The following is a 26,889-nucleotide window of genomic DNA, read 5'->3' on the forward strand; positions in this document are numbered from 1 at the left end:
AGTGCAATGATGTGATCTCGGCTCACCGCAACCTCTGCCTCCCGGGTTCAAGCGATTCTCCTGCCTCAGCCTTCCCGAGTAGCTGGGATTACAGGCATGAGCCAACATGCCCGGCTAATTTTGTACTTTTAGTAGAGACAGGGTTTCTCCATGTTGGTCAGGCTGGTCTCAAACTTCCGACCTCAAGTGATCCGCCGCCTTGGCCTCCCAAAGTGCTGGGATTACAGGCGTGAGCCACTGTGCCTGGCCTCCTTCCTTTTTTGAGACAACGTCTTGCTCTCTCTCCCAGTCTAGAGTGCAGTAGTGCAATCATGGCTCACAGAAGCTTGGCCTCCCCGGCTCAGCCTCCAGAGTAGCTGGAACTACAGGCATGTGCCACCATGCCCAGCTGATTTTTGTATTTTTTTGTAGAGATGGAGTTTTGCCGTGTTGCCTGGGCTGGTCTCAAACTTCTGGGCTCATGCGATCTTCCCACTTCAACCTCCCAAAGTGCTGGGATTATAGGCGTGAACCACTGCACCTGGCCCCCAAAACTTTCAATGATGGCAAATTATTCCCTGTATTACTATTACTATTAATTCTACCCTTTGGCAGCACGTTCTGTCTTCATCAAGGAAGTGTCTATGGTTAGGAGAAATACAAGAGGGAGGAACATCTTGGCGGATGATTTTATCTCCCACATGTGTGAGGACAGCAATACCTAAGTTTGCTCACTCCACCCTAGTAAAACTTCACTACTGGCTTAATCCTTGTTTCTTGAGTCTCAGGGCGGGGAGTCATTTTCTAGTACTGTTGAGAGTTATATAGCCCTAAGGGATTTTATGAAATAAAGTGTTCCAAAGGAGTGATCTAGAAGATGAGTGATAGGAGTTAATACCAAGTGTTTCTTCTGGCAGGGAGTGTTAGGTGATAAGACAACTGCTGAAGGTTGAACTGATCTTTATCCAGGGAAGTTCTGCACTTGAGGTTGTCTTTATAGGACAGGCAACAGGCATAGAAAGTGCTATAAAAATAGGTTTGTTTGTTTCACAGTATCATTGAGAAAACAGCTATAAAGAAGGTATATAAAAATATATAAATCTATCATGTGGTCATTAAATGCCATTGAATTATTGAACAATGATTTATAAATGGCTGAAATTCAAAGAATTTTCATGGAACCAAACCAAAGCATTTCAGAACATCTTTTGTTCTTTCAAAATTGAATCAACTGTTCTTCATTTTACAGTTTCTAAATATTGTTTGTGTGTGTTTTTGCTGTTGTTGCACAGGAACTAATTTTTACCTTAAAATATTTTAAAAATTTTTCTAAATAATAAACTCCATGCAGTAAAAGGCAGCAATCAGAGAGTGTAATGCTGCAACATTTCAGGCATGCCCAAAATGCCCATGGCAGGATGAAGGAGGCAACCTCATGGGGCCCAACCATTTGTCTTGTAAAGTCTTAAACTACCATAGGAAATCCCTGTAGGGTGTTCTATTGTGTGAGAGTTCCATTTAAAATACATTGGCAATATCCTTTAAAAAAAAAAAAAAAAAGCAGTTAAAATCTAAACTATGGCTTATAGCTTATTCAAATCTATTATTTATCTACTGCAGCAGCCAGCACTGCTGCATAGAGCCAAAGAAGAAAAAAAATGAAGACAAAATAAGCATGAGAATCCTAACTACTATGAACTGATAAATAAAAGTTTTTAAAAAGCAATAAAACAAACCGCCAGCTTGTTATTCCACTTTCAAATAGGTATGTTTCCTCCTCCTCCTGCTCCTTTTCCTCCTCCTTCATTCAGAAGCAATCATCATACCACCACAAGCAAACAAACCATTTTGAAGATGTTTACCAGGAATGTTTCCCTCCCTTTTAATTTTGTGACCTGAGTATTGGTACAATTTTTTCTTTCATCCTTTTCACAGGCAAAGGGGTTACTGGATGTGCTAAAGGAAAACGTGATTGTAGAGTGGGAAAAAGAGTGAAGAACAATGTTTTATCTTCTTATGTCAATTATGCAGGACAAAAGACACAGGCTCCCAAAAATACCTCCAGAGTTTGTCTTCCTGGATCATGACAGCCTACAATATGTTGAAAGTCTCGCTCATCTGGGCTCAAGATCCCACACTTAAAGAAAGAAAGGCTGAAAATTCCCATAATGTTCTTTACTTTGGGTTTTATAAAAACACTTATATCCAGATATTTTTTCTTGTTGAAATTCTGAAGTAAGTCAAGGTGTACACATGTAATTTAAAACTTAGCTTTGAGGCCGAGCATGATGGCTCATGCCTGTAATCTCAGCACTTTGGAAGGCCGAGGTGGGCGAATCACCTGAGCTCAGGAGTTCAAGACTAGCCTGGTCAACATGGCGAAACCTCGTCTCTACTGAAAATACAAAAATTAGCCAGCATGGTGTCATGTGCCTGTAGTCGCAGCTACTGGGGAGGCTGAGACAAGAGAATCACTTGAACCTGGTAGGTGGAGGTTGCAGTGAGCTGAGATTGCACCACTGCACTCCAGCTTGGGCGAGACAGGGAGACTCTGTCTCAAAAAAAAAAAACAAAAAACCTTAGCTTTGAAAGGAAACAGCCTATGTTTCCACAAATTAGAATTCATAATTATGTTGCATTTTTACTATATAGGACAGCAACATTTTTCACCTGATCTGAGCTCATCTATTAGCCTTTCCTTACAAATTTGAATCAAAACTTTCGCCAGGCTATAAATCTCCCTATAATTGGTAGAGAGCTAGATAAGAATTATCCCATAATAAGAGTTTGGGAGAACCCTGTGGTATTAAAAGGATGCCGACATGGAATACTGTATATATTTCTACTCTTAGATTAGATGCAGTCCTAATACTGTTTGTGAAACTAAATTAGGTCAATGACTCAGAGCTGGTTTTATTTAGAGTGAGTTATATATTAAAATGTAGCAATATTTCCCTTCTTCTGAAAAGCCTTCTGGTAAAGATTTCAATTCATTGTAGAAAAACATTTCCCAAATTAAGGTATTTTAATTGAGTCCTGGTAAGAAATTCCAAGCATGCTTCCCCCCGTCAAAAGAGGCCTTCCACATTGTGCATTTAGTGTTTACTAAGATTTCAAATCCCTTTGGTTCTAACCAGTATCACTTAGATAACAAATCTCACTTTTTTTTCTCCCTTAAGTGTAACCTGGGAAATCCCAACTTTCCCTTTGATGCACTAAGTCTTTGACATCTCAATCTGTAAAACCAGTGCAACAATCATAACAGGCATTTTCCAGAGATGTTACAAGGGATGAAAAAAAAAATGAATGAAATGAGTTGACTTTTTAAAGAATGATGCCATAAGAAGCAAGATATAAATTTGCACCAGAAGTCAAATGCTGTGTGGGGAGAACAGGCTTTGGAATCAAATGGAACTGGCTTGGAGGCCCAGCGCGAGCATCACTAGCCATGTAACCCTGGGAAACAACCTGAGTGTTTTGTTTGTTTTTTGTTTGTTTGTTTGTTTGTTTGTGTTTTTGAAACAGCATCTCACTCTGTTGCCTAGGCTGGAGTGCAGTGTCACGATCTCAGCTCACTGCAACCTCCGCCTCCTGGGTTCAAGTGATTCTCCTGCCTCAGCCTCCCTAGTAGCTATGATTACAGGTGCACGCCAACACACCTAGCTAATTTTTTTTTTTTTTTTTAAACAGAGTCTCACTCTGTCACCCAGGCTGGAGTGCAATGGCGTAATCTCAGCTCACTGCAGCCTTTGCCTCCCGGGTTCCGGTGATTCTCCTGCTTCAGCCTCCTGAGTGGCTGGGATTACAGATGTGCACCACCATGCCCAGCTAATTTTTCTATTTTTAGTAGAGACTGGGTTTCACCATGTTGGCCAGGCTGGTCTCAAACTCCTGAGCTCAGGTGATCCACCTGCCTCAGCCTCCCAAAGTGCTTGGATTACAGGTGTGAGCCACCACACCCAGCTCTGAGTGCATTTCTCCATCACTAGAAATCAGGGTAATCATACATTCCTTATCACATTATTAAGAGGACTAGAGATAGAATATGCAGAATACTCAGCATGTAGTATATGTTCAATAAATGGTAGCTGCTATTGTTACTACTACTACTACAGCTGCTACTACTACTAAATCACTGCTATTATCATTGTTACTATTATGACTCCTACTATTATTTCTACTGCCAAACGAGGATTGTAGAAAAAGAAGTCACTTTATCCAGTTCTAAAAAAATGGGTTCTTACCTCACTGTAGCCCACCTTTCTAGCAGGGATAGGAGAATGACCAAGTGTTTTGGAATCAGATAAACCCAAGAGTAACTTAAGAAGAATGATAGGACCACCATGGATAGGAGAGCCTGAGTACATTCCCAGTGCTGTACTTGTGTGGCTGTGAAAATTATTTTTCCAAAACTGAATATTGTCAAAGGTGTTGAGATTTATCTCATGGTCAATATTTGATCTTTCAAAGCTGACATATACCTAACACACTTCAAATTGGTTCAATGTATGTAGTCTTTGTTATGTGGATATTATTGTGAGCACTTATATGCCAGGGAATGTGTCATGAGGAAGAATTATTATGTGTTTGGTATATAGTCATTGAATTAAGACTTCTATATAATGAACTGGAATGGAATTGCATTAGAAATTCTTTTTTCATCCAAAATAAAAGTAAACTCAAATATAATTATGATGATGCCTTCTAATGTGACCTGATTGCCATATCTTTGTAATGTTCTGTTACTCCTGCCAACCTAATGTCAGTGTGTTCTCCGATTAAGCAAACATTTATTGATCCTAGTCAGGGATGGGAAGACACTAAGATTAGCACAAAGATACCTTTGTCATTAGTAAGTTACTATCCAGTAAATCTGGGTAGTATATTAAATTTGTGGTCATTTTTTACATTTTACTTTTCATTCTAAACATGTAAAATAATAATTTAAAAAAAGAAAGTATTTAGAACAGTAAAGGTTCAAGTCCACCCCTTTTTTTTCCTCACCCTTTTGTTTAGACACTATTTCTGATGTTAATTACCACATTAATTGGGTTTTAAGTTCCCCTTCCAGTCCTCATTATGACTTCCACATTTCTTACAACTGGCAGACCTTGCTAAGTCATAAACTATAACTTTTTTTTAAAGGTTCAGAGCATTTAGTCCAGCAGCACAAATTACCCTATGGAGACACTGTATACACTAATAGCAATGAGCAAATGTTTCTTTTATTTTTATAATTGTTTTGGAAAACCATATGATTGCCAAAGACAGCCTACGCATTGTCAAGTTGGATTCATCCCAGCCTTAAAAAGTCTGCGAAACACATTAATACTTGTGATATATAGAGTTGAGGGATGTTTTGGTTTGTTTTAACATGCCTCTTATGTGTACATTGGTAATGTTTAATTTAGGTTAAAATTCTATGAATGATTTAATTGATATTATCCAGGTCAAATTGTTAACCATTTTAAGTGGCCGTTGATTTTGCCAAATTCCATTCTATGCCATTAGAATGCTGTCCACACTAAGTTCCATTAATGTGGGTAAAACTCCCATGATTTATTTGACTCTTAAGTATGGTAAAATAGCTGTCTAGAAATAAATGAACCAGAGTCCTAGAAAATCCAGTGGAGATACCTGGCAATGGCGGTCCCCAAAGACTTCAGCATAAAGTGCTTATCCCTTGAAGCCCCCACTCTCCCACTCTTCCTCTATTTGTCTCTTAATTGTGCATTGTTGTTCAGAAAATTCACACTTGGGATTTTTATGTTTTGTGATTTGAACTCATTTTTGCAATTTCCTTTTACATTTCTAGAGAGCTGCTTCAAATGGATACTAAACTACAATTCCAGCCTTATGTGTTAGGAAATACTTTTTCTCTACTACAAAGTGCAAAGAATTTGAAACTACTTTAGTAGAGTTTTCATTTAAAAAACCCCTATTGTACTTCAGTACTGGAGGAAAGAATATGCTTGTCAATCAACAACCTTGTGTTTTTCAGTCTTCATATATGTAATTGATATATGATATATCAATTATATGTAGTATCAAAAGAGATGGTGTGCACATAGCCTGCCTCAGAGTATATTGAATAATATTTTCTTCAGATATTCATTTTAAAGTTAGTGATTTCAGATATGGAGAAGTTGTAGTCACCAGCTGTGAGTTACTGGGGGGTGGTGGGAGGGCAGGGGGACCTATTACTGGCACCTGAACTGGTGATTTCTGTTTGCCTGTAATCCAAAAATAAGTGTCTGCTAATTTCACCTGCTAACATGTGACAGCATCTTTCCAGGCAAAGAGTAGAGGTAGCCCTGAGAGTGAGGCCTTTCTTTTCAGCTCATGTACGGGAGAGAATTGTGGTTTTTAGCAGAGAAGGAGACAGCTTAGGCCTATTGCATTTGGTACCTTCTGTAGAATGTCAGTATGCCAAGTAATTGGACTCTTCCAGACAGATCTCAAGAGAACCTGAGTGCCCATTCAAGAGAACTTGAAAAACTTTCAACTCCCAGGCAGTACCCGCATAGCTCTGAAATTTAAGAGCACTCTGCACTCTCTAAATTCATTCTCAGGATTTGGAACTAAAATGCCAAATTGTTTTCTCAAACTCTGTAGGAGCCCTTATCCACCTACTCACCCGTCTACCTGCCCATTTCTTTAGCAAGTATTTGATGAGACTACTATGCAGCAAATACTGTGTTCGATACTTTGAATCCAATGGGGAGGAAGAGCAACCTTGGTCTTGTCCTAAGGATGCTTTCCTTCTAAGGGAATTCACAAATCTTTAACTACAGTTAGTCATTGTCTAACTGTAAGAAGAGGCAAGGAGAATCTCAGTATGTGTTACTAGAGAACATTGGCACTAGTCGATTTAATTTTCACCAACTTGACTATTTGGGTGAGATCCTCATTATGCACGGTGCACATCCAACTTAGATGGAACCATCTAAATTAGAATAATAGACCTTTGTGATCTGTGACTCCACAGATGAGATATTGGGTCTCAGACAATCAAAGACAGACTGACTCTCTCACTTTGAAGCAATGCATCAGGCTTTATAATTAAACTAGTTTAGTCGCGCACTTCTTACTATGAACCTCAGGACATTCTGCAGGTAACAGCTGGAATTATTTGTGTGGAATACTAACAGCCCAGGAAACAGATTAAAGTCACAAGCAGAATCCTTTAGCCTTGTTAAGTACTTGGTGTTAGGAGGAATATGGAAATTTCCCAGATCTTGAAACATTGTAAAGACCCTGGGATATACTATCTAAAGGCCTGTAGGCAGTATCCAGAAGTCTTCCATGATCCCTTTTTTTTTTATTTTTCCATTTTGAGATGGAGTCTCACTGTGTCACCCACTGTGGAGTGTGGTAGCAAAAACTTGGCTCACTGCAACCTCCGCCTCCCAGGTTCAAGCAATTCTCCTGCCTCAGCCTCCTGAGTAGCTGGGATCACAGGCATGTGCAACCACAGCCAGCTAACTTTTATATTTTTAGAAGAGATAGGGTTTCACCATGTTGGCCAGGCTGGTCTCGATCTCCTGACCTCAAGCGATCTGCCCGCCTCCACCTCCCAAAGTGCTAGGATTACAGGCGTGAAATACCGCACCCAGCCCAGGTGTCTTCCACAAAAATTAGCCAGGCATGGTGGCACCTACCTGTGGTCCCAGTTACTCAGGAGGCTGAGGTGGGAGGATCACTTGAGCCAGGGAGGTGGAGGCTGCAGTGAACTGTAATCACACCACTGTACTCCAGCCTGGGTGACAGAGTGAGACTCTGTCTCAAAGAACAGAAAGAAAAGAGAAAGAAAGGGAAAGGAAGGGAAGGGAAGGGAAGGGAAGGGAAGAGAGTTAGATTTTTTGGCTATTGAGGAAACTATAGCTGTAAATAGTTAGTGTTAATTCTCAGAAAACCAGTTAAATGATAAAATTCAGGAGATCATTATAATCAACTTTAATCATGAAGAGATAGTTACAAATGTGGCTCAGTTTCTTTTTTTGTTTGTTTGGTTTTGTTCTTGTTGTTTTGAATTCAGAAGCAACTTTATTTTAAGAATCTCAGTTTATAGTGAAGTCTCAATTTCTTTAGTCATCATTATGTAAAATAGAATAACATTGCAAAGAAAAATCAAATAAGATTGAAAATCCTAGGGCTAGCACATGATTGAAGCAATATTGAAGGTCACAGGTAGTATAAATTCTCTGATTATTAACAGAGGTGAGCTTTGTTATAGGGAAATGGATCATTATTAAGTCATCTGTCTGATCTAGAGCCAGCAGCACGATCTAATGATTTCATTCTTGGATTATTTTTAATATGTAGAATTAGAGATGTTTGGGAAGTGTTTGCTATTATCTTGATAGTACAGTTTCCTCCTAAATTACTTTTGTTAAGTAAAATAATGTTGCATTGGAAGAAAGTGTATATTTCTTAGTAATGCTTCACAATTCCTCATCCTACAATTCAATAAATCATCTTATACCTGTCAGCACATGTAGTCTAAGATTTATTGCATGAGCCATTGTGAAGCAGATAGTTCCTTGGCCAGAGAGCAATTTCTGAAACTAATTTAATCAAAGTGTTTTTATAATACGGTGAACTATGGCTTGATGTCTTAAATATGCATTGATGTCTTCAGAACCATATGATTTAATTCTATCCAATTTTGAAATGGAATTAAGATTTGGCTTCATATGACTTCTTTTATAGTCAGGAAATCTTTGATTGCATTAATATTATTTATGTACTGTTACTGAGCAAACATTCATTAGTGCCTCTATTTGCACCGCCAACCCACTAGATGCTGAGATGTTATAGGGGAACAACAACAACAAAATACTAGTTCAGTAGAAAGATGTAACAGAGCTTGGAAGGAGCAGTAGACATGGCACTTATTGGCCAAAAAGGAATCCAGTTTTGCTGAATTTGAATGTTCGTTTTGCAGAGTGGTGGTAATTATAGCTGCCTTCTACTAGGGAAGTTTTAAACCTATAGTTTTGATGACTTTGCATGCCAACTCAGGAGTTTGAACTTGATCCTATAAGAGTTGAAAAATTTTGGAGTTTTGAGAGTGATGTAAGCTTACTGGGAAGATTACATTGATGGCCATGTGTGGACCCAACTGGACAGAAATTAGAGGAATGAAAACCAGTGATTCATGAAAGATTGTTAAGAGTGGAAACCTTGGGAAGAAAAGGGAAAACTGAAGTCAAGGAGTCTTTAAAAAAAACAACTTCCCAAGATCTTTAGAGAGTGATTAGATAGAAGACATGAAGAGCATAGTAATAACTTTTGTAAAGATGAAGGCTGGGCATGGTGGCTCATGCCTGTGATCCTAGCACTTTGGGAGGCCAAGGTGGGCGGATTGCTTGAGCCCAGGAGTTCAAGACCAGCCTGGGCAACATGGCGAAACCCCATCTCTACCAAAAATGCAAAAATTAGACTGGCATGGTGGCACATGCTTATAGTCCCAGCTACTGGGGGGGCTGAGGCAGGAGGATTGTTTGAACCTGGGAGGTCAAGGCTGCAGTGAGCTGAGATCGCACCGCAGTACTCCAGCCTGGGTGACAAAGTGAGACCCTGTCTCAATAAAAATAAATAAATAAATAAAAGATGGGAAGGTGGGGATAAATTTCAAAGGAACAGATGATGCAGTTAAGAAAGTTGAGTTTAAAATAACAGGGGACTAGCAAAACTGAAAGTTGATATCGAACTGGTAGTGAGAGACCAAAGATTAAGTCAGAGTTGAGATCTGAGATCAAAATCTGAATTGTATCAGGACAGAGGATGGAGTTAAAGCTGTGAAAAAGAATGCCATTGCTGATGGAATATGTACATATGAAGCCACTGTTTTATTATAATTGTTTGGATAGAACACGTTCTGGTGGAAAACAGACTTGCAGTCAAAATTGCGCGGTGCTGAAGTCTGCCTTTAATTATAGTAAATGCTTTCGATTTGAAAATTTGTTCATTACCTGTATCAGTGACACTTTATTCAAATAAAAACAGCACACTGGAGAAAGATAACAGTTGTGGAAGGCCAAAAGTCTTCTCTATGATTTACTATCACCATTTAATTATTGAGCTGTCTCTAATGTCATCTGACACTGCCTCCCCAGAGTGTCCTATCACAGTGATGGACCAAGGTCACAGATATTTGGAAATCAAATGATAAGTCACACTAAAAAGTCCTGAGAGCAAAGTTTAACGTGTTTGCTTTCAGCTTTGTATATTTCGTGTCAACTGAATTTTGAATTTTGAAGAGGTACGCTGACTCCAACCAATGGTTGGGGGGGCATTATTTTTTCATCATAGACAGATGAGTCTGGGTCCTCTGCTGGCTGGTTGCCCTCTCCCCCTTTCAACAGCACTTAATTTTTTTTTTAAAGAACAACATTTATAAGTAATCAAGAATACATTGGTAGCAACTTCAGCATGACTGTGTTTTTGTGTGTGAGAGAGGAGCACATTGTGAACATCTGAGTTCTATCTTCATTTTTATTAGAAAAAGCAGTTTAGAACTGCCAGTCAGATGGGTTAAAAAGCACGGCTGATCAAGGTGCAGCATCCATGCCTGAACCTTCTGTGTGGCATGACATTGGCTCATAACCCCCTTACACCTTCTCTAGCTCTCTCTTCAATTCTGCTTCGTGTTCCCCAGTAGAGACTGAAGGAACTCGGGAAAGGCCCAAGAATGGGACCTGATTACAAAGCCTGAGCAAGTAATAAGATCACAAAGTGTCCACAAGAAAGGGAAGGTGGGGAGAGAAGCAGAGCAATTGCTTACTTCCTACTTAGTTTCTCCTCTCTTTCTCTTTCTCTTTTCCCAGGGGAAGGTGCCCAACAATTTGTATTTTTAACCAGCTCCCCAGGTGACTGCTGTGGCTGGGCCAAGCTACATTTTGAGAACTCCTGGTCTACCTTCTAGATTCTACAGAAAAGACGAGACTTTGCAATTTGTAATTGTTATAACTGGCAAGTCTCCTTCTACTTCTCTGAGTATTGGACAGTTTTCTCTCATTGGGTTAAAAGCAAATGGCTTGGTTTTTAAAAATTTTTGAAAGTAACATTTATTATTTGACTTCTGCTTTAGCAACACATTGTATATGTAAACTCAAATATACTTCAGGGAACTGAGAGCTAGTTCTCTTCCAAAATACAGTGACCCATAAATTGTCTTTAGTCATGTATAAACAAATGAATGCTATTGGGAAAATGCCTTAGTAAATATTTTTGTAAAACACTTCTAGAAAGTGATTTAATTTGATTTAATTTCTTTATTTCTTTTTTTTTTTTTTTTTTTTTCAGGCAGGTGGCCATCAATCAAAGTAGCAGAATACTAGGTGTGGTTTTCTTTGTTTTTGTTTTGTTTTGTTTTATTTGAGGCAGTGTCTCCCTCTGTTGCCCAGGCTGGAGTGCAGTGGCACGATCATGGCTCATTGCAGCCTCGACCTCCTGGACTCTGGTGATCCTCCTGCCTCAGCCACCGGAGTTGCTGGGACTACAGGTGCATGCCACCACGCCCAGCTAATTTAAAATTTTTGTGTGTGTGTGTGACAGGGTCTCCCTATGTTGCCCAGGCTGGTCTCAAACTCCTGGACTCAAGTGATCCTCCAGCCTTGGCCTCCCAAAGTGCTGGGACAGGTGTGTATCACTGTGCCCAGCCTCAGAATACTTTATCACTTTGGTTTCCAAATATTGGGAATATTTTGCAATTTACCTTTTAGACTAAACAAGGCTCTTGCCTGAGTTGACCTTTGAAAGTGAGTAGAGGAGTAAATCTATTCTTTTGTCATCAGAATTTGTTTTTAATGTTTTTCCTATATATTTAATTTCATGTGTAAAAATATTGTTGAATTATAAACATCTGTAGTACACTTCTGTTGTGTTTCTGGTGAAAGTAACTACTGTTAAGAGCAACAGACCAAATTTGTGTACAAATGCTTTGGTAAATTAGAAATTGAGGTGACCATTCAGTAGTTCTTTTTAGGCATTAGGAATACTTGAATGTAAGAAAGCATTCCCTTATATTTTCAAGTATAAAAAGTGCTCTAAATTCCTTAACAGCAACAATCAGTGTTTCCCTGCTAAGCACTGTTTTAATAAAGTTCCTGAGATTTTCTATGATAAAATCACATAATTTATACTTCTACATACATCTATATATAATTTTATTCCTGTACTTGTTATATGCATATAAGCTGCATTACAAATATATTTTATTCTGAATAAATCCTAAAGTATAAAAGTAGTAAATTGAATAAATTATTAATTTTCCTTCACTGTATCACAGAACCTGTTTCTCCATTTTGAGTAATGGTTCTGGAACTTGGATGCAGATTGGAATCTCCTGGGTAGCTTTCACAAATCCTACTCCCTGGACCTCACTCAGGCGAAGTTATTTATACTCTCTGGTTTGGAAGGGAGGATAGATCCAGGTGATTGCCATGTGTAGGCCAGAATGGGAACTACTCCCCTAGTAGACGCTCCTCATCTTCTTTCCTTCCATGATTTCCACATTTCTTTCAACTCAATCAAAATCATCTTGAATAGACAAAGGCAGTGTCAGTCCTACTGAAGGTTGAGGAAATGACTGAGTAAAGATGAAGAAGTCAGGGACAAAGGATTCAATGAATTTTAAGAATTTGAGATTCAAACTTCCTAAAACTTAGGCAAGGATCTGTTTTTGAAGGTTACTCAGAGCTGAAAAACAATGGCATACTTTCATATTCTTCTTTGATTCTGTAGGATGTCCCAAATGGGGAATTCTCTTACATAATATTGATTTTTGTAAATTCCTAACAGATCGTACCCATTTTGGATGGAATGGAATTTTAATCTATTTTTTGAGCCAAAGAGTGTGACCTCTCTTGGCCTTAAATTTTTTTTGTACCACACATGTGGGGATATGAGTATTGTGAACACTACGAACCTTTCCTGTGAATACTGCAAATTCAAGAACAAAGCTGATCATGTATTGAATTTTAATAATCATTTTCAGCAGCTGGTCCAGAAAAGAGCATTTTCCTCTAAAACCTAAGAAATTCGGAAGATAAATTCCTATAGAAACAAAGCAAATCATACTTATCTATTCAAAATTATTAGATCAAAGACTTTCAACTATTTTAGCTTCAAATATGTTTAATATATTCAGTTTAAATGACATGAAGTACCTGCAGAATGTGTGGTGGTGGCTTAGAAAAAGATTTGGTTTTCCCACAGTATCTGAAAAACAAAAATGTATTTTCCTCCATCCAAGGCTAAGCATCCACTATGAGACTAATTTGACATTCAGGTCTGGTAAAAATGCTTGATGGTATCAGTTAAAACCCTGTTGAAGTAGGAAGACCAGAACATGTTCATTAATGAGTGTCTGGCAATGTTATCATCTACTTAAGATGGAAGAAAGGGGATAAGATCAAAATTGTTCAATCCCTCAGTAATGGAGGAAGTAAAGCTTGAAGGGACCTATACAGACAGCATGTATGACATCCATCAATATCAGGGGATTTTATAGACATTAATTATCCAGTGCTCTACACCCTCCCTGCCTGCCTTTTAAGGTGTATTTTATGATTGAGGGGGCAAAAAAAAGACCAGGAAAATAGAATTGAGGGAGATAGCAATCAATGAGTAATTCCATATCCAATTGACACTTAAAACTCAATGCTTTATATATTTATTTGCAGAGTGGAAGGAACTAACTAATCCTCGTGCTGTGCCTTCCTTACTCACTTTTGACTATGTTTTTGCTATAGCAACCTTGATCCAATTGAAGATTGTCATTTCTTACTCTTCCTCAGTTTGAAGCTTCTGCTTTCCTGGACAAAAGACACAAATAAAACAAGAATTTATTCAATCATTGCATTTTATCCATAATTTAAGGCATCTTATCTATAATTTTTTTCTGAGTTAAAATTTATTTTGTTGGTTAACAAAAAGAGTCTTTAGAATTTTGAGTACCTGAAGGATTGGAATTTGAGGCATCCTCCTACACTCCCATAGTAGGTGTTGAAAATGTTAAGTGAATTGAATTATATTGAAATTTTAAAATGACTTGGAGCAACAGGAAAAAAAATGTATAAATTAATTAAAAAGTATTTGGACTTTTTTTTTTTTTTTTTTTTGCCATTCCCATGGATACCAGGGATATCTTTTCTTTTCTTTTTCTTTTTCTTTTTCTTTTCTTTTCTTTTCTTTTCTTTTCTTTTCTTTTCTTTCCTTCCTTCCTTCCTTCCTTCTTTTTTTCTGTCTGTCTTTCTTTTTTGGATTATTAAAAAAAAGAAGGTTGTTTTTTAAATAAAGAAAATAATTTTCTACAAATGGCCAGATAGCAGATATTTTGGTCTTTGTAGGTTCAAGTCCTCAACTTTCTCATTGTACTGTGAAAGCAACAGTAAACAATAATTTATGGCTACAAAAATGTGAGTTTTGTATACTTTTCATGTGTCACAAAATGTTATTCTTTTTATTTTTAAAAAATTATTTAAAAATGTAAAAACGAGGCTGGGCACGGTGGCTCACACCTGTAATCCCAGCACTTTGGGAGGCCAAGGTGGGTGGATCACCTGAGGCAGGAATTCGAGACCAGCCTGAGCAACATGGAGAAACCCCGTCTCTGCTAAAAAATATGAAAATTAGCTGGGCATGGTGGCACATGCCTGTAATCCCAGCTACTCGGGAGGCTGAGGCCAGAGAATCGCTTGAACCCAGGAGATGGAGGTTGCGGTGAGCTGAGATAACCCATTGCACTCCAGCCTGGGAAACAAGAGCGAAACTCCGTCCCCCAAAAAAAGAAAAACCATTCTTAGCTAGCAAGCCACACAAAAACAGGCAGCAGGCAAGATTTGACCTGTGGACCAACCATAGTTTGCCAACCTCTGGTTTAGGACATTAAATATCTTCCTGATTTGAAAGTTTTCACTTGAGCAAAAATAATTAACTACTATTAGTCTGTTTTACAATATTCTCTTCACCATGTAATTCTTAACTGGCAAGTAGATTGCCTCTTTTGTTTTATTTATTTATTTATTTATTTATTTATTTTTTTAAGAGACAGGGCCTCTCTCTGTCCCTCAGGCTGGAGTCCAGTGGTGCAGTCATAACTCACTGAAGTATTGAACTCCCAGGTCAAGCAATCCTCCCTCCTCAGCCTCCTGAGTAACTGGGATTACAGATGTGCACCAGCTGTAGTCTACAAATTTAACCTGTACCCAATCCTTGGCTTAATATTAATTTTTAATTTTTAAAAATGTTTTTGTAGAGATGGAGTCTCACTATGTTGCCCAGGCTGGTCTTGAACTCCTGGCTTCAAGCAGTCCTCCCGCCTTGGCATCCCAAAGTGTTGGGATTACAGGCATGAACCACAGTGCCCTGCCTGTTGCCTCTTTTGATATCGCTATTGCAACCTAGAGTACTGTGTTGAGAAGGATTCAGAAGTTGAACAGGGGCAAATGAGCAGAGAGGGCAGACGGAGAGTTGCCCAAGACCATCCACAGCTCTTCTACCTATGTTATAGTCTTACAAAATGCTTCCTTTATGTCCTGCTGATAAAAGTTATAGACTTATTCTTAGAAGCATTTTTCTGCAGGCATAAATTTTCCAACTGAGATCATTGTTTTTAAGTTAGAGAATTTGAAAGGATTCTAGTAATACAGCTTCATGTGATATCCATTCTCAAAACCAACAAATGTATTTATTGGTTATTTGCTCACCTCTCTTATTATAGGCAGAAATGGGGCTGGGGAGGAGGAGTGAACAAAAAAGGCCATTCACATCTCTAATACTTGGAAATAACTAGTCGTCATTGGATCTGCTAAAATTATAACTAAATGAATAGAACTATACTAAGATATCTATTTATCTCCATTAAAATAAAAGCTCTTCTAGACCATACACAGTATTTAAAAGTTGTTCTCTGTATGTTATTGACTACCAGGTTAGAAAAATAAACACTGAACTCTTAATGATGGAATTTATAAATATATGGAACAGATTCTCTGGTGTTAATATAGAAATTTCAAATAAAACCTGACAAGGTAAATACTGTATCACATATCAAAATGGCTTAAATTGTAGTCCATGGAATACTAGACTTAAATTTATATGCAGATTGTATTTTATTAGGTTTTTGAAGTTCCCTGGGCGGCCTGCCTTGCCAGGGCATTTGGAAATGGTAGCTATTATAACCAATGAAGAAAAGGTATTAAAAAATTTAAAAAACCTAAATTACATGTATTTGTGGTCTGTCGAGTCAAACCTGAAGATAGTCTCAGACTCCTGCAGTGTAATTAAAACATCTTTAAAATTTAGTTACGTATAAAGAATTTATGCTTTTATACAGGTGGCATGTGTTAATACGGGTGTGTTTTCATATTAACTATTGTGATTAAAGTTTCTTAGAAGAAAATATATGGGTTGTGGCACTTGACGTGTCCATATCCTGATCACGCTGGAGTCGTGGTGTTGGGTGCCAAGGCTCCAAACACAGTTGCTGAATGTCACTCTGAATATTGTGGAATGAAACAAGCCAGATCTGTGTTTGCCTTGAAAGGTATCCAGACCTAATATTATACTTTAAAGACATTCTGAAGTACTGACTTCGGAATAAGAGCAAGCATTCTTTAAGTCCTGGGCAAACCCAAAAGGAATTACTGAAATCTCATGTTTCAAGCATACATTTTAATAGTAGTACTCAATGACAAGTCATTAATTCCCTGCAACCTGACTCTTAGGTTCAGGTCTCCAAAGGCAAAAATTAGGGGCATCTGTCTGCTTCCCTTGCTGTTTGATTGGGTATCACTGTATGTAGAAGTACAAAGCTCATCTGTTAAGTTGGACTTACTATTCTCTGCTGGTGTCCATATCCATGCCTAAAGGCTCATATCGAGATTGGTGTAAAATCAGCTGTCCCAACATGAATCGTTCAATTATCAGCTCAAATAAGCCTTACTAAAAACTACCTAACATGAAGGAGGTTGACTGTGGCTCTGTGAAGATGCATCCAAAATGTGTGCATTAAAAATAAAAATGGTAAGAAAAATTAATTACCCTTTTTGCATAAAGTAGGTAAGGAAGCCTCATTCTTTAAGCAACTCATGTTTTATAACTTTGCCTTCCACAAATTTGACCTATACCCAATCCTTGGCTTAATATTATAACAAAATCTGCCCACTGGTATCCTTGCCTTTTATAAGGACCATTTTGAATTATTTGTATTTCTTTTCTTTGGTGGTGGTGGTGGGAGGGCAGTATTGAATGCCACCAAGTCGTAACACACTTGCTAAAACCTCACAGAATAAGGGCACTATGAAAAAAATCACTTGGGGAAAAGGTAATGAATTAAGGCTGGGAGCAAGTTGACTTTGGGTTTGGATAGAAGTTGAAATTGATGTGTTAGTGATAATTGCTATATCATTGCTCTATTTTTATAAATCCCGGTTTGTAAAAATTTGTTTGATAATGTTATATTTGCCTTCACAGAAGTCCTGTGGTCTGGACAGGGTTATATAACATTCCTCAAAAATTCTTCTAAACTCTCAAGGCCCTCTTCTTGGGGTCAGACTCAACTGTACCAATGACAAAAGCCTGAAAGCGTGGAAGACTTCTATTGTTTAGCAAAGCTGAGAGAAGACATTGTCTTAACAATCTATACTAGTTGTTAAATTAACTAATTAGTTGATTTACTACATTGGATTTCAGAAAGGTTGTCCAATGAATATCCAGTTTTCCATACTAATTGGAAATATCATTGAATATTTAAGTGTGTACAGTGGGAAGGGACTAAGCAATGATGGGTATACAGCAAGTACTCAATAGATACTATGGCTTTATTATACTCTTTTTTTACTGGTAGAATTTTCTGCTATGCACATCCATTCCAGGCAAAGGGAAGAGACTGCACCCAGGCCCAGACCCAGAAACAAGCCTGGATCTCTAAAACAGCTTGTTCACAATGGCAGGAGTCCAGCACAGGAGTGGGGAAAGTAGAGGAAAAGAGGTATGAGTAATACTGACCACTAAAGGAAAGGGACTTACCCATTCAAACTAACAGATGAGAAGGGCTTCATGGGCGAGATGACAACAAATAGTAGCATTAGCATTCGTTGATATTTAGGACATTACACAACACTTAGTCTAAAACAGGGACCCGCAGTCCAGATGGGAATTCTGACAATAATCACATCATGAGAAGGCTGAGCAAATTGGATTCAGTGTTTTTGGAAAATGTAATCTTAGGGGGAAATATATTCTTGTAGCTGTGTACTACTAAATTGAAAATCTACAGAAGAATTCATTTATGAAATGTGTGGGCGTGCTTTTAATTTGCTGGTGGTTTAAATATTTTATTAACTGTATGAGCATGCTTTTAATTTGGTTGTGGTATAAGTGTTACAAATTAAGCTTTTATTAAAATCAGTCTAAACTCCAAACTTGAAAAACAAGTTTTTTATTTTATTTAACAAGTACCAGTACAACACATCGTGAGCCAGGTGCTCCTCCTAGGGCTTGCACATATCTCCTCCTCTAATCATCTTGACAGCCCCATGAGGAAACTAAGGCACAGAGGTTAAGAACTTGTTGAAGGTCTCAGAGCTAGGATTTCAAACCAGGCAGACTGGCACCAGGTTCTGTGTACTTAACCATTATGCTCCTTAAATTAGAATATCTACGAGTCAAAATGCTGTTTAATTTTCTTCAGATTATTGTGGGTTCTGTCAAGCTAAGCTTTCTGGCCATAAGTGAAAGTGCTCTTAGCATCTTGTACAGAAAGAATTCTTTCTAGAGGTTCATGGAGTGGCATCTATTTCAGACTTACACAAAAGGTTTGGAACAAATGTTAGTGTTTAACAGAAGCAGATGTTTATCAGTGGCCCAGACAATGTTATTTTGATATTTACCTTCTAGACTGGGGGCGTGGCAAACAACAGTTATGGGTCAAATTTCACTCACCACTTGTTTTGGTAAATAAAATTTCATTGAATACAGTCCTGCCCACTCATTTACATATTATCTATGGCTGCTTTCATGCTAAAACAGCAGCAGCATTGAGTCATTGTGTCCAAGAACATATGGCCAATAAAGCCTAAAATATTTACTACATGATCTTTTATAGCAAGTTTGCCACCCCCATTCTAGACCAGCAAGGTAGCCACCAGCCAGATATAGCTCCCAAGTGTTTGAAATGGGGCTGGTTTTGAGTTGAGATGTGTCATAAGTGTAAAACATATCAGATTCTAAAGACTTAGTAAAAAGAAAGAAAAAAAGAATGTAAAATACCTCATCAGTTTTCAAATATTGATTGCAGGTGGAAATGACAATTTTATTAAAATTAACTTTACTTGGTTCTACTTTGTTAATGTGACTACTAGAAAATTTTGAAATGTGACTCACATTTGTGGCTCACATTAGGTTTCTATTGACACTGCTGATCTACAGCCTGGAATTTGGAGAATATGTGACCTCTAGAAAAAGCAGAAAGAGGAAAGATGGGGGAAGAGAGAAAACAACCTCTTGTATTTTCAAATGTCTTTCTAAAGTAATACAATCTTTTCTGATTGGCTCTTCCTCATAGGAAGGCATACTCAAAAATGGGTTAGGTGGTCTATGGAAATGATTGTAGATGAGTTCTCCCAGAAGCAGACTTTGACAATTTGAATTGGGAGGTGATCCAGGAAGCACCTGGAGGGAGAGGGGATGCAAACGGGAAAGAGAACGAAGAGGAAAGAGGGTTAATGAGCAGGTTGTTGCTGTGGACCCATGTGCTGCCTCCCAATGGCGCCCTGTGGGAGATTTTGTAGACAGAGGCTCAGAGTGGTTCCACCAAGGAAGTGAAAAAGCTGGGCAGTGTATCCACCAATTGCCAGTAATTGCCACTTGAGGGCTGCTCCTAGGGGCTTCAGCTTCTTCTTACTCTCCCCAGCACCTGCCTTGCCTGAAGCCAGGTAAGACCCTGGGGTGAAAAGGCACAGGTACTTGCAGGAAAAAGCCATGAGCAAGCTGGAGAATGGTGCCTGCCAGAGGCACAGGGTTGGGCCCTTCTAGTGTCTGGAACTGTGTCAAAACTAAATGTTCCATCTTATAATTCATAATTTCAACAAACATTCATGTAGTTCTCTGATGAGTGTGTTCATTTTCTCATTCAATCTTAACAATAGTATAGATAGGTAGATTTATCATTATCCATACATTATGGATGGGAAAACTGAGCCCGAGACACATCCGGTCATTTGCCCAAGAGAGTCCAGCTGGGATGGTAGCCCCAGTCTTCTCCCTCTGCATATGTGGTCACTCATGCCTGACTCCTTGGATTTCTACAAAACTTGGCTTGAGTAAGGAGATGTCAATATATTGATGTTTTCAAGGTGGTAACAGGAAACTAAAACCAATTTTTCTTATGGTCTGTAGAATTTTTTTAGATATCCATAGGGCAGTGTAGAAACTGGTATCTACTTAATCCCATGACTTTTATATGAAAAAGTATGATCTCTGTTTTGCACAAATCACAATCAAAATCAAGAGGTTATGGAGCCTGCTGACCACTACCACACAGGATGTTAGTGATAGAGTTAATTTCCAGAAAATCTTCAGAGAAGTCCCTGTAGTGGAAGCTTATGGGTGCATGGCTCATTAACGACTGGATTTTGTTACCTTCCCATTACCCAGGTTCCCTTCAAAAGTGTTGTCAGCCCCTTTGGTACCACTTGGAAACAAGTCTCTCTCCCAGCTTAATTTCCCTTTATTATGCTTCTAACTGACTTGGTAATTCTTTGCAGACTTCAGTAACACTTGTACTATTTAAATTTGAATAACCCCAAAGGATCTGGATAGGTCAATGTGTTTAAACCACAGGCTTTAGTCTATGTATTAACTGATTAAAAACAGATTTGATGCATGATGTATACTTAATAAAGGGAGGGGGAAGCAAGCAGATGTTTGTAAAATTTCAATGTGTTGGATTGCATTTCTTTGACCCTCTTTTGCTGACTAGCTTTAGAAAAGTCATACTTATGACAATTGAATTATAAACAGTTAGATGATGTATTTCCCTAGAAATTTCTGCTGTGAAGGGTCAGCCAAAAAGAAAAGTATCCCCTAGTATTAACATACCCAAAAAGTTGACAAATATACCTTATAATAGTTATGTCTATATCAAGGACATTGAAGAATGGGATGCTTCAAAATCATCCTCTAGTCTCTGACCATAAAGTGATTAGCAGTTGCAATTCATTTAATCCAAACAGTAAAAAAAAAACTTTGGCTTTTGTTGTTATTGTTGTTAAAAGCAAGTTTTTCTTTGATGCAAGCATAAGATCAAGTTGTACATAAATCACTGTGTCTAGTTCATTCTCTGACTCTTCAGCCTCTTGTATCCCATTCTTTAAGTGAAAAAGTTATTTTTCTCCTTTAAAATTGTCACATTTGAAATGTTTTGAGTATTTCCAAGACAGAATTGAAGGTTTCTTGTTGGTTTTCCAGTCCAGATGAAATGTGCACAAGGCCTTCCTCTGAATTTTGAACACATGAGAATTACAGAGAAAATATTTTAAAATGTATTTTAATGAATACATAACCAAGCATAAACATATGTGAAAAGCCTCCAAGGACCGGAAATGAAAGAAAGTGTAGAGTGGTGAGGGAAGACTGACACTGGGCTACTCCCAAGGAGTGGAGATGACATGGGGCGATGGTGACTTCAGTAGACACATAGGGAAGTGAACATCACATGTGGCAAGAGCCTTGTACACCTGGAGGCCAAGACCCCCCCATGGATACACTGGACTCAAAGGGAACCTGACATCTTATCTGGAATTGAAGTCAGACACAGAACTCTCATGGAGGGAAGCAGAGGCACTGAGTCAAACTAGGATCTGTGCCTCTGTTGCACACGAGTGCCTTGTGGGAGCGTCCTCTTTGGGAAAAGAACCTCACGCCCTAACCTCAGAATATGCTTCTCATCTGGCTGGACTATGTCAATCCCCAAATCACAGCACAGGGAGCAAAGTTTACATTGTATGAGGTATCAGACAAAAATTACAAGACAAAGATAAAATCAGATCCTTGAGAAATATTCAACAAGCACAGGGAAATACAGAATTGCCTTTTCTCAAAAGAGCTTAAGAATAAGTAAGTTTAGTTGTCTTGAGATTATGGAGAAGAGAATTGTGTTTTTGTAATAGGAACAGAAAGGAATTCAATAAGAAAAGGGAGATGTGATAAAGAACCTACTAGAAATGCAAATGCATTCGTTAAAAAATTTTAAAAACAGTCAACACCAGATTAATAAGTTTAACTTGTTTTAAAAATAACCAGAAAGTTCTGCTTTTGACATATGCATTTTAAGCCTTAGATAAAAGTGGTTCTTTTCCTTAATACACTTTTCTCAATAAAAAATTTAGGGAAGTAGAAAGAGCTAAAATTTTCATAAATAAATTTTACAGCGTAATGAAATATTGACACCTTTATGAACTTGTTAGTTTTCAAAATCCCTCAAACTCTTTCTAAATCCTCTTTCTCGGATGACATTATAAATTTGAGGTCTGTTTTCTTTTCCATGAAATTTCCTGTTGTTCCATATCTTTGCCATACTTGTGGAACTGTCTATATGCTAAAACACAGTTTCCCTGATCTTTTGCCCTCTCAACCTCTCTGATGTTGGCATATGACATTGTTCTATTCCCTGCCCATGGAAGATTCTTCTTTCCAAGAAGTTTCCACTGTTGTGCAACAAAAAACCCCTGGACATCCTTCAAGCCTCAGCTGCAAGACTTGGCCCTCTTGGAAACCTTTAACCAGCAGCCATCAACTCTTCCCCTACTCTTGTTTGTAGCATCTTTCTCCCAGTTTGTACAGCCATCTGTTTCCTTGTGGACAGGGAGTAGATATCAATATTTTTATTTTATTTCCCTACTGTCTCTTTCAGAGTCTGGCATATTATAGAAGCTTAATAAGTACTTGTTGTGTGAACACATAAGTAAATGAATGAATGGTAGGAACACATAAGTAAATGAATGAATGGTGTAAATCAAGCTTGTTCAACACGTGGCCAGCAAGGCCACCTGCGACCCAGAAGTGCTTTGAATGCAGCCCAACACAAATTCATAAACTTTCTTAAAACATTATGAGATTGTTTTGTGATTTTTTTTTTTTTTTAGCTCATCAGCTGTCATTAGTGTTAGTTATTTTATGTGTGGCCCAAGAAAATTCTTCTTCCAGCGTGGTCCAGGGAAGCCAAAAGATTGGACACCCCTGGCAATCAAGAGCATGTAAATGAGAAGGAACAGAAATCTTAGTGTGTCTTACCCAGAATAGAGAGTTATTGTGTTTGAAAATAGGATTAAATAGTCATTCCAGAGAACTTTAAGTTTGATGCTCTAAAGGAATAGGGAATAATTCTAGAGTGTTATACAGGATAATGAGTGGTAAATATAGTGTTCAAAGAAATTTGATCTGGACAAAGAATAGAAGCGTGAACAATAAAATGTACAATTGTGTGTTGGTATCCATAAGGGATTAATTTCAGGGTCTCTCATAGATACTAAAATCGTGGATGCTCAAATCCCTGATATAAAATGGCCTGTTATTTGCATATAACCCAATCACATCCTCCTGCATACTTTAAGTCATCTCTAGATAACTTATATTACCTAATACAATGTAAATACTATGCAAATAGTTGTTATATTCTATTGTTTAGGGAATAATGACAAGAAAAAAGTCTGTACATGTTCAGTACAGATGAGTCATCCATTTTTTTCCAAATATTTTTGATCTGCAACTGGTTGAATCCAGGTATGTGGAACCCAGTGGATACGGAGAGTCAACTCCACTACAACTGACCAAATGTGTGTGTGACGAGGACTTATCATAAATGTCTATAAATGACCTTACTGTCAGCAAGAGCTAAACAATTCAAACCTTCCTCCAAGGGATTAGCCTCAGCCTGCCCATAAAAGGATAAATCTGAAAAATCCAATGGTAGTTGATTTGATGTGGAAATATATTCCTTATATTATTGCCAGCTCTGATTTAAGTAAAGGGATAGAAATCCAATTACCTCCTTTCTCCCTAGGTCATGACCTAGAGATAACCTATAACTAATTATTCTGTTAAATATCCCTGAGTTAGTGCAAGAAGCAAGAACAAAAAGAATAAAGTCTGAGAGTGTCTAAAAGGTTCTTTTAAATGCAACTTTTGAAAATCCAATTTAAATCTATAAATACTTGAAATTATGTTGATTTCACTAAGGTTTCTGAAAAATGTATCAGTATTTCCTGAGTATGAGTAATTTTGTGTATCTGAAGTATAAAAGTATGCAGAATAATATTTTTTCCTTTTTTTTTTTTTTGAACAGCAAAACTTAGAGAGTAACCTCACCAACCTTATTAAGAGGAACACAGAACTGGAGACCCTTTTGGCTAAACTCATCCAAACCTGTCAACATGTTGAGGTGAGTATCTCTGTATTTCTGTATGGTATGTTTCGTATGAAAACTGCCAGATCAAGGTTTTGATATCCTCATGCTTTATAATTTTAAAACAAGAATCTTTCTTAAAACTAAATATTTTGCAAAAGCCAAAATAAAAGATGGATGAAATTAAAAGGAATCAGAACTTCAGAGAATCTCTCCCATCCAGGGCTGCCTCCCATTCCCGTTATAGCTCTCCCTGATCTAGCATTACATAGCAGTCCTAATGTTGTAGATTTTAATTGCCCTTACAAAGAACAGTCAAAAAAGGTATTGTATTAGTGTACTAGGGCTGCCATAACAAATTACCACAAACTGGGAAAGCATAAAACAAGAGTAATTTATTCTGTCAGTTTTGGAGGCTAGAAGTCTGAAATCAAGATTTTGGCAGGGCCATGCTCCCTCCAAATGTTCTAGGGGAGGATCCTTCCTTGCCTCTTCCCATTTTCTGGTAGTTGCAGGCAATTCTTGGAGTTCCTTGGCTTGCAGCTACAGCACTCTCAACTCTGCCTCTGTCGTCACATTCTCCTGCTGTGTCTCTGAATATGCGTCCAAATTTCCTTATTGTTATAAAGAGCCCACCCTACTCCAGCCTTACCTCACTTTAACTTGATTACACCTGCGAAGACTATTTTCAGGCCAGGCATGGTGGTTCACACCCTGTAATCCCAGCACTTTGGGAGGCTAAGGCAGGAGGATCACTTGAGCTCAGGAGGCCAGCCTGGGCAACATGGCGAAAACCCATCTCTACTAAAAAATACAAAAAAAATTAGCCAGGCGTGGGAGCACACACTGTGGTCCCAGCTACTTGGGAGGCTGAGGTGGGAGGATAACCCAAGCCTGGGAAATTGAGGCTGCAGTGAGCTGAGATTGCAGTACTGCACTCCAGTCTAGGTGACAGAGTGAGACCTTGTCTCAAAAAAGAAAAAAAACCAAGAGTCTATTTTCAAATAAGGTCCCATTTACAGGTACCAGGGGTTAGGACTTGAACATATCTTTTTTTACAGACACAATTTAACCCACTGCAGGTGTATATTAATGCATCTTAGTTGTCAGATGTGTTTCCATGAAATAAACCACAATTGCAACAATAGCAGAACCTGCAATGACTCTACACTGCATAAGGAAAAAATAGATGCCACTTCCTTTATGTATGTGATTTTCAAAGTCCTCTTCCATCTTCTCCCAAACTGTCTTTTTTACCACCCCACCCCATGAACTGAAACTAAACAATTGCCATTCACTACACTTTTAAGCCTTCTGGCCCTTAACCAAGCGGTTCCCTCTGCCTGGTAGGCCAATCCCTCCAACCCATGTCTATTTGTCAGAATGCTTCCTGTGTACCCTCCAAGTCCTAAGTCAAGGGGCACTTCAGTTGTGAATGTTTCTCTGGTTCTCGGGACCAGAGTCATCACCCCTTTCTCTGAATCGCATAACATTTTATGATATCGTGTATGTGATTCAGAGAAAGGAGAGATGTCCCCGCCCCAATCTCATGTCGAATTGTAATCCCCAGTGCTGGAGGTGGGGGTTGGTGGGAGGTGTTTGGGTCATGGGGGCAGATCCCTCATGGCTTGGTGCTGACTCCATGATAAGTGAGTTCTCACAAAATCTAGCTGTTTAAAAGTGTGTGACACGCCCCCCTCCGCCCACCCGCCTCCCCCCCACACACTCTCTCTTGCTCCTAATTTCGCCATTTGATGTGCCAGCTCTGGCTTTGCCTTCTACCATGTGTAAAAGCTTCCTGAGGCCTCATCAGAAGCTGAGCACATACCTGGTGCCCTGCTTCCTGTACAGCCTGTAGCACCCGTGAACCAATTAAACCGATTTTCTTTGTAAATTACCCAGTCTCAGGTATTTCTTTATAGCAATGTAAGAATAGTAATAATCTTCTCATGGCTTTATCATTCTTCCATGTACCAGTTCCATTTTTCCAAGCAGAATGTGAAGTCTTAGAGGATGGGAGTCAAATCTAATTCGTTTTTGTATCTCATAGACTCTAATGCATTGATTTTCACACAGTAGGAGCTCAGGGAATTTGTTTTAGATGAATTTGCTTGATGACTCTCCAAATGGCAAATTTTGAACACTATTTGAATGCTTGCAAGTTCAGCTCCCCCAAAATATCTAAAGTTGGAGAAGCAAATTATTTTGAGCATGCATTTAAAATTTTTGACAGTAACTCCATTTTTGCAATAAGAGTTTCTTGAAGTCCCTTTGATCGTCTAAACAGTAATTATAAGTTTATAGCCTCCTATGTGCCTATAACTGTCAGTAGATGCACAATGTAGCAAATAATAATAAAGATTATAATATGTTAGAGAACAGTGTACACACATATAACAACATATTTAAAGAACAGTAGAGTAGCCAATCAGGTGCCAAGCTAGTAGAATATTGCATTTATGGATTCTAAGATAAGCAATTTTTTTACAGACTAA

The 26,889-nt window shown here is 38.3% G+C and overlaps 1 protein-coding gene across 3 annotated transcripts in view; it reads left to right on the top strand.

Moving 5' to 3' along the window:
- Positions 1-26,889, top strand: part of MID1 (midline 1) — a 172,712-nt gene that overhangs the window by 68,975 nt on the left and 76,848 nt on the right. For all 3 annotated transcript variants that reach the window (XM_011966829.1, XM_011966831.1, XM_011966830.1), the window contains exon 3: positions 24,335-24,430. In XM_011966829.1, coding sequence (XP_011822219.1) covers positions 24,335-24,430 — 96 coding nt within the window. The remainder of the gene's footprint in view (positions 1-24,334; positions 24,431-26,889) is intronic.

This window comes from Mandrillus leucophaeus, unplaced genomic scaffold (assembly GCF_000951045.1).
Source record: "Mandrillus leucophaeus isolate KB7577 unplaced genomic scaffold, Mleu.le_1.0 Scaffold777, whole genome shotgun sequence".
NCBI classification, from domain to species: Eukaryota; Metazoa; Chordata; class Mammalia; order Primates; family Cercopithecidae; genus Mandrillus; species Mandrillus leucophaeus.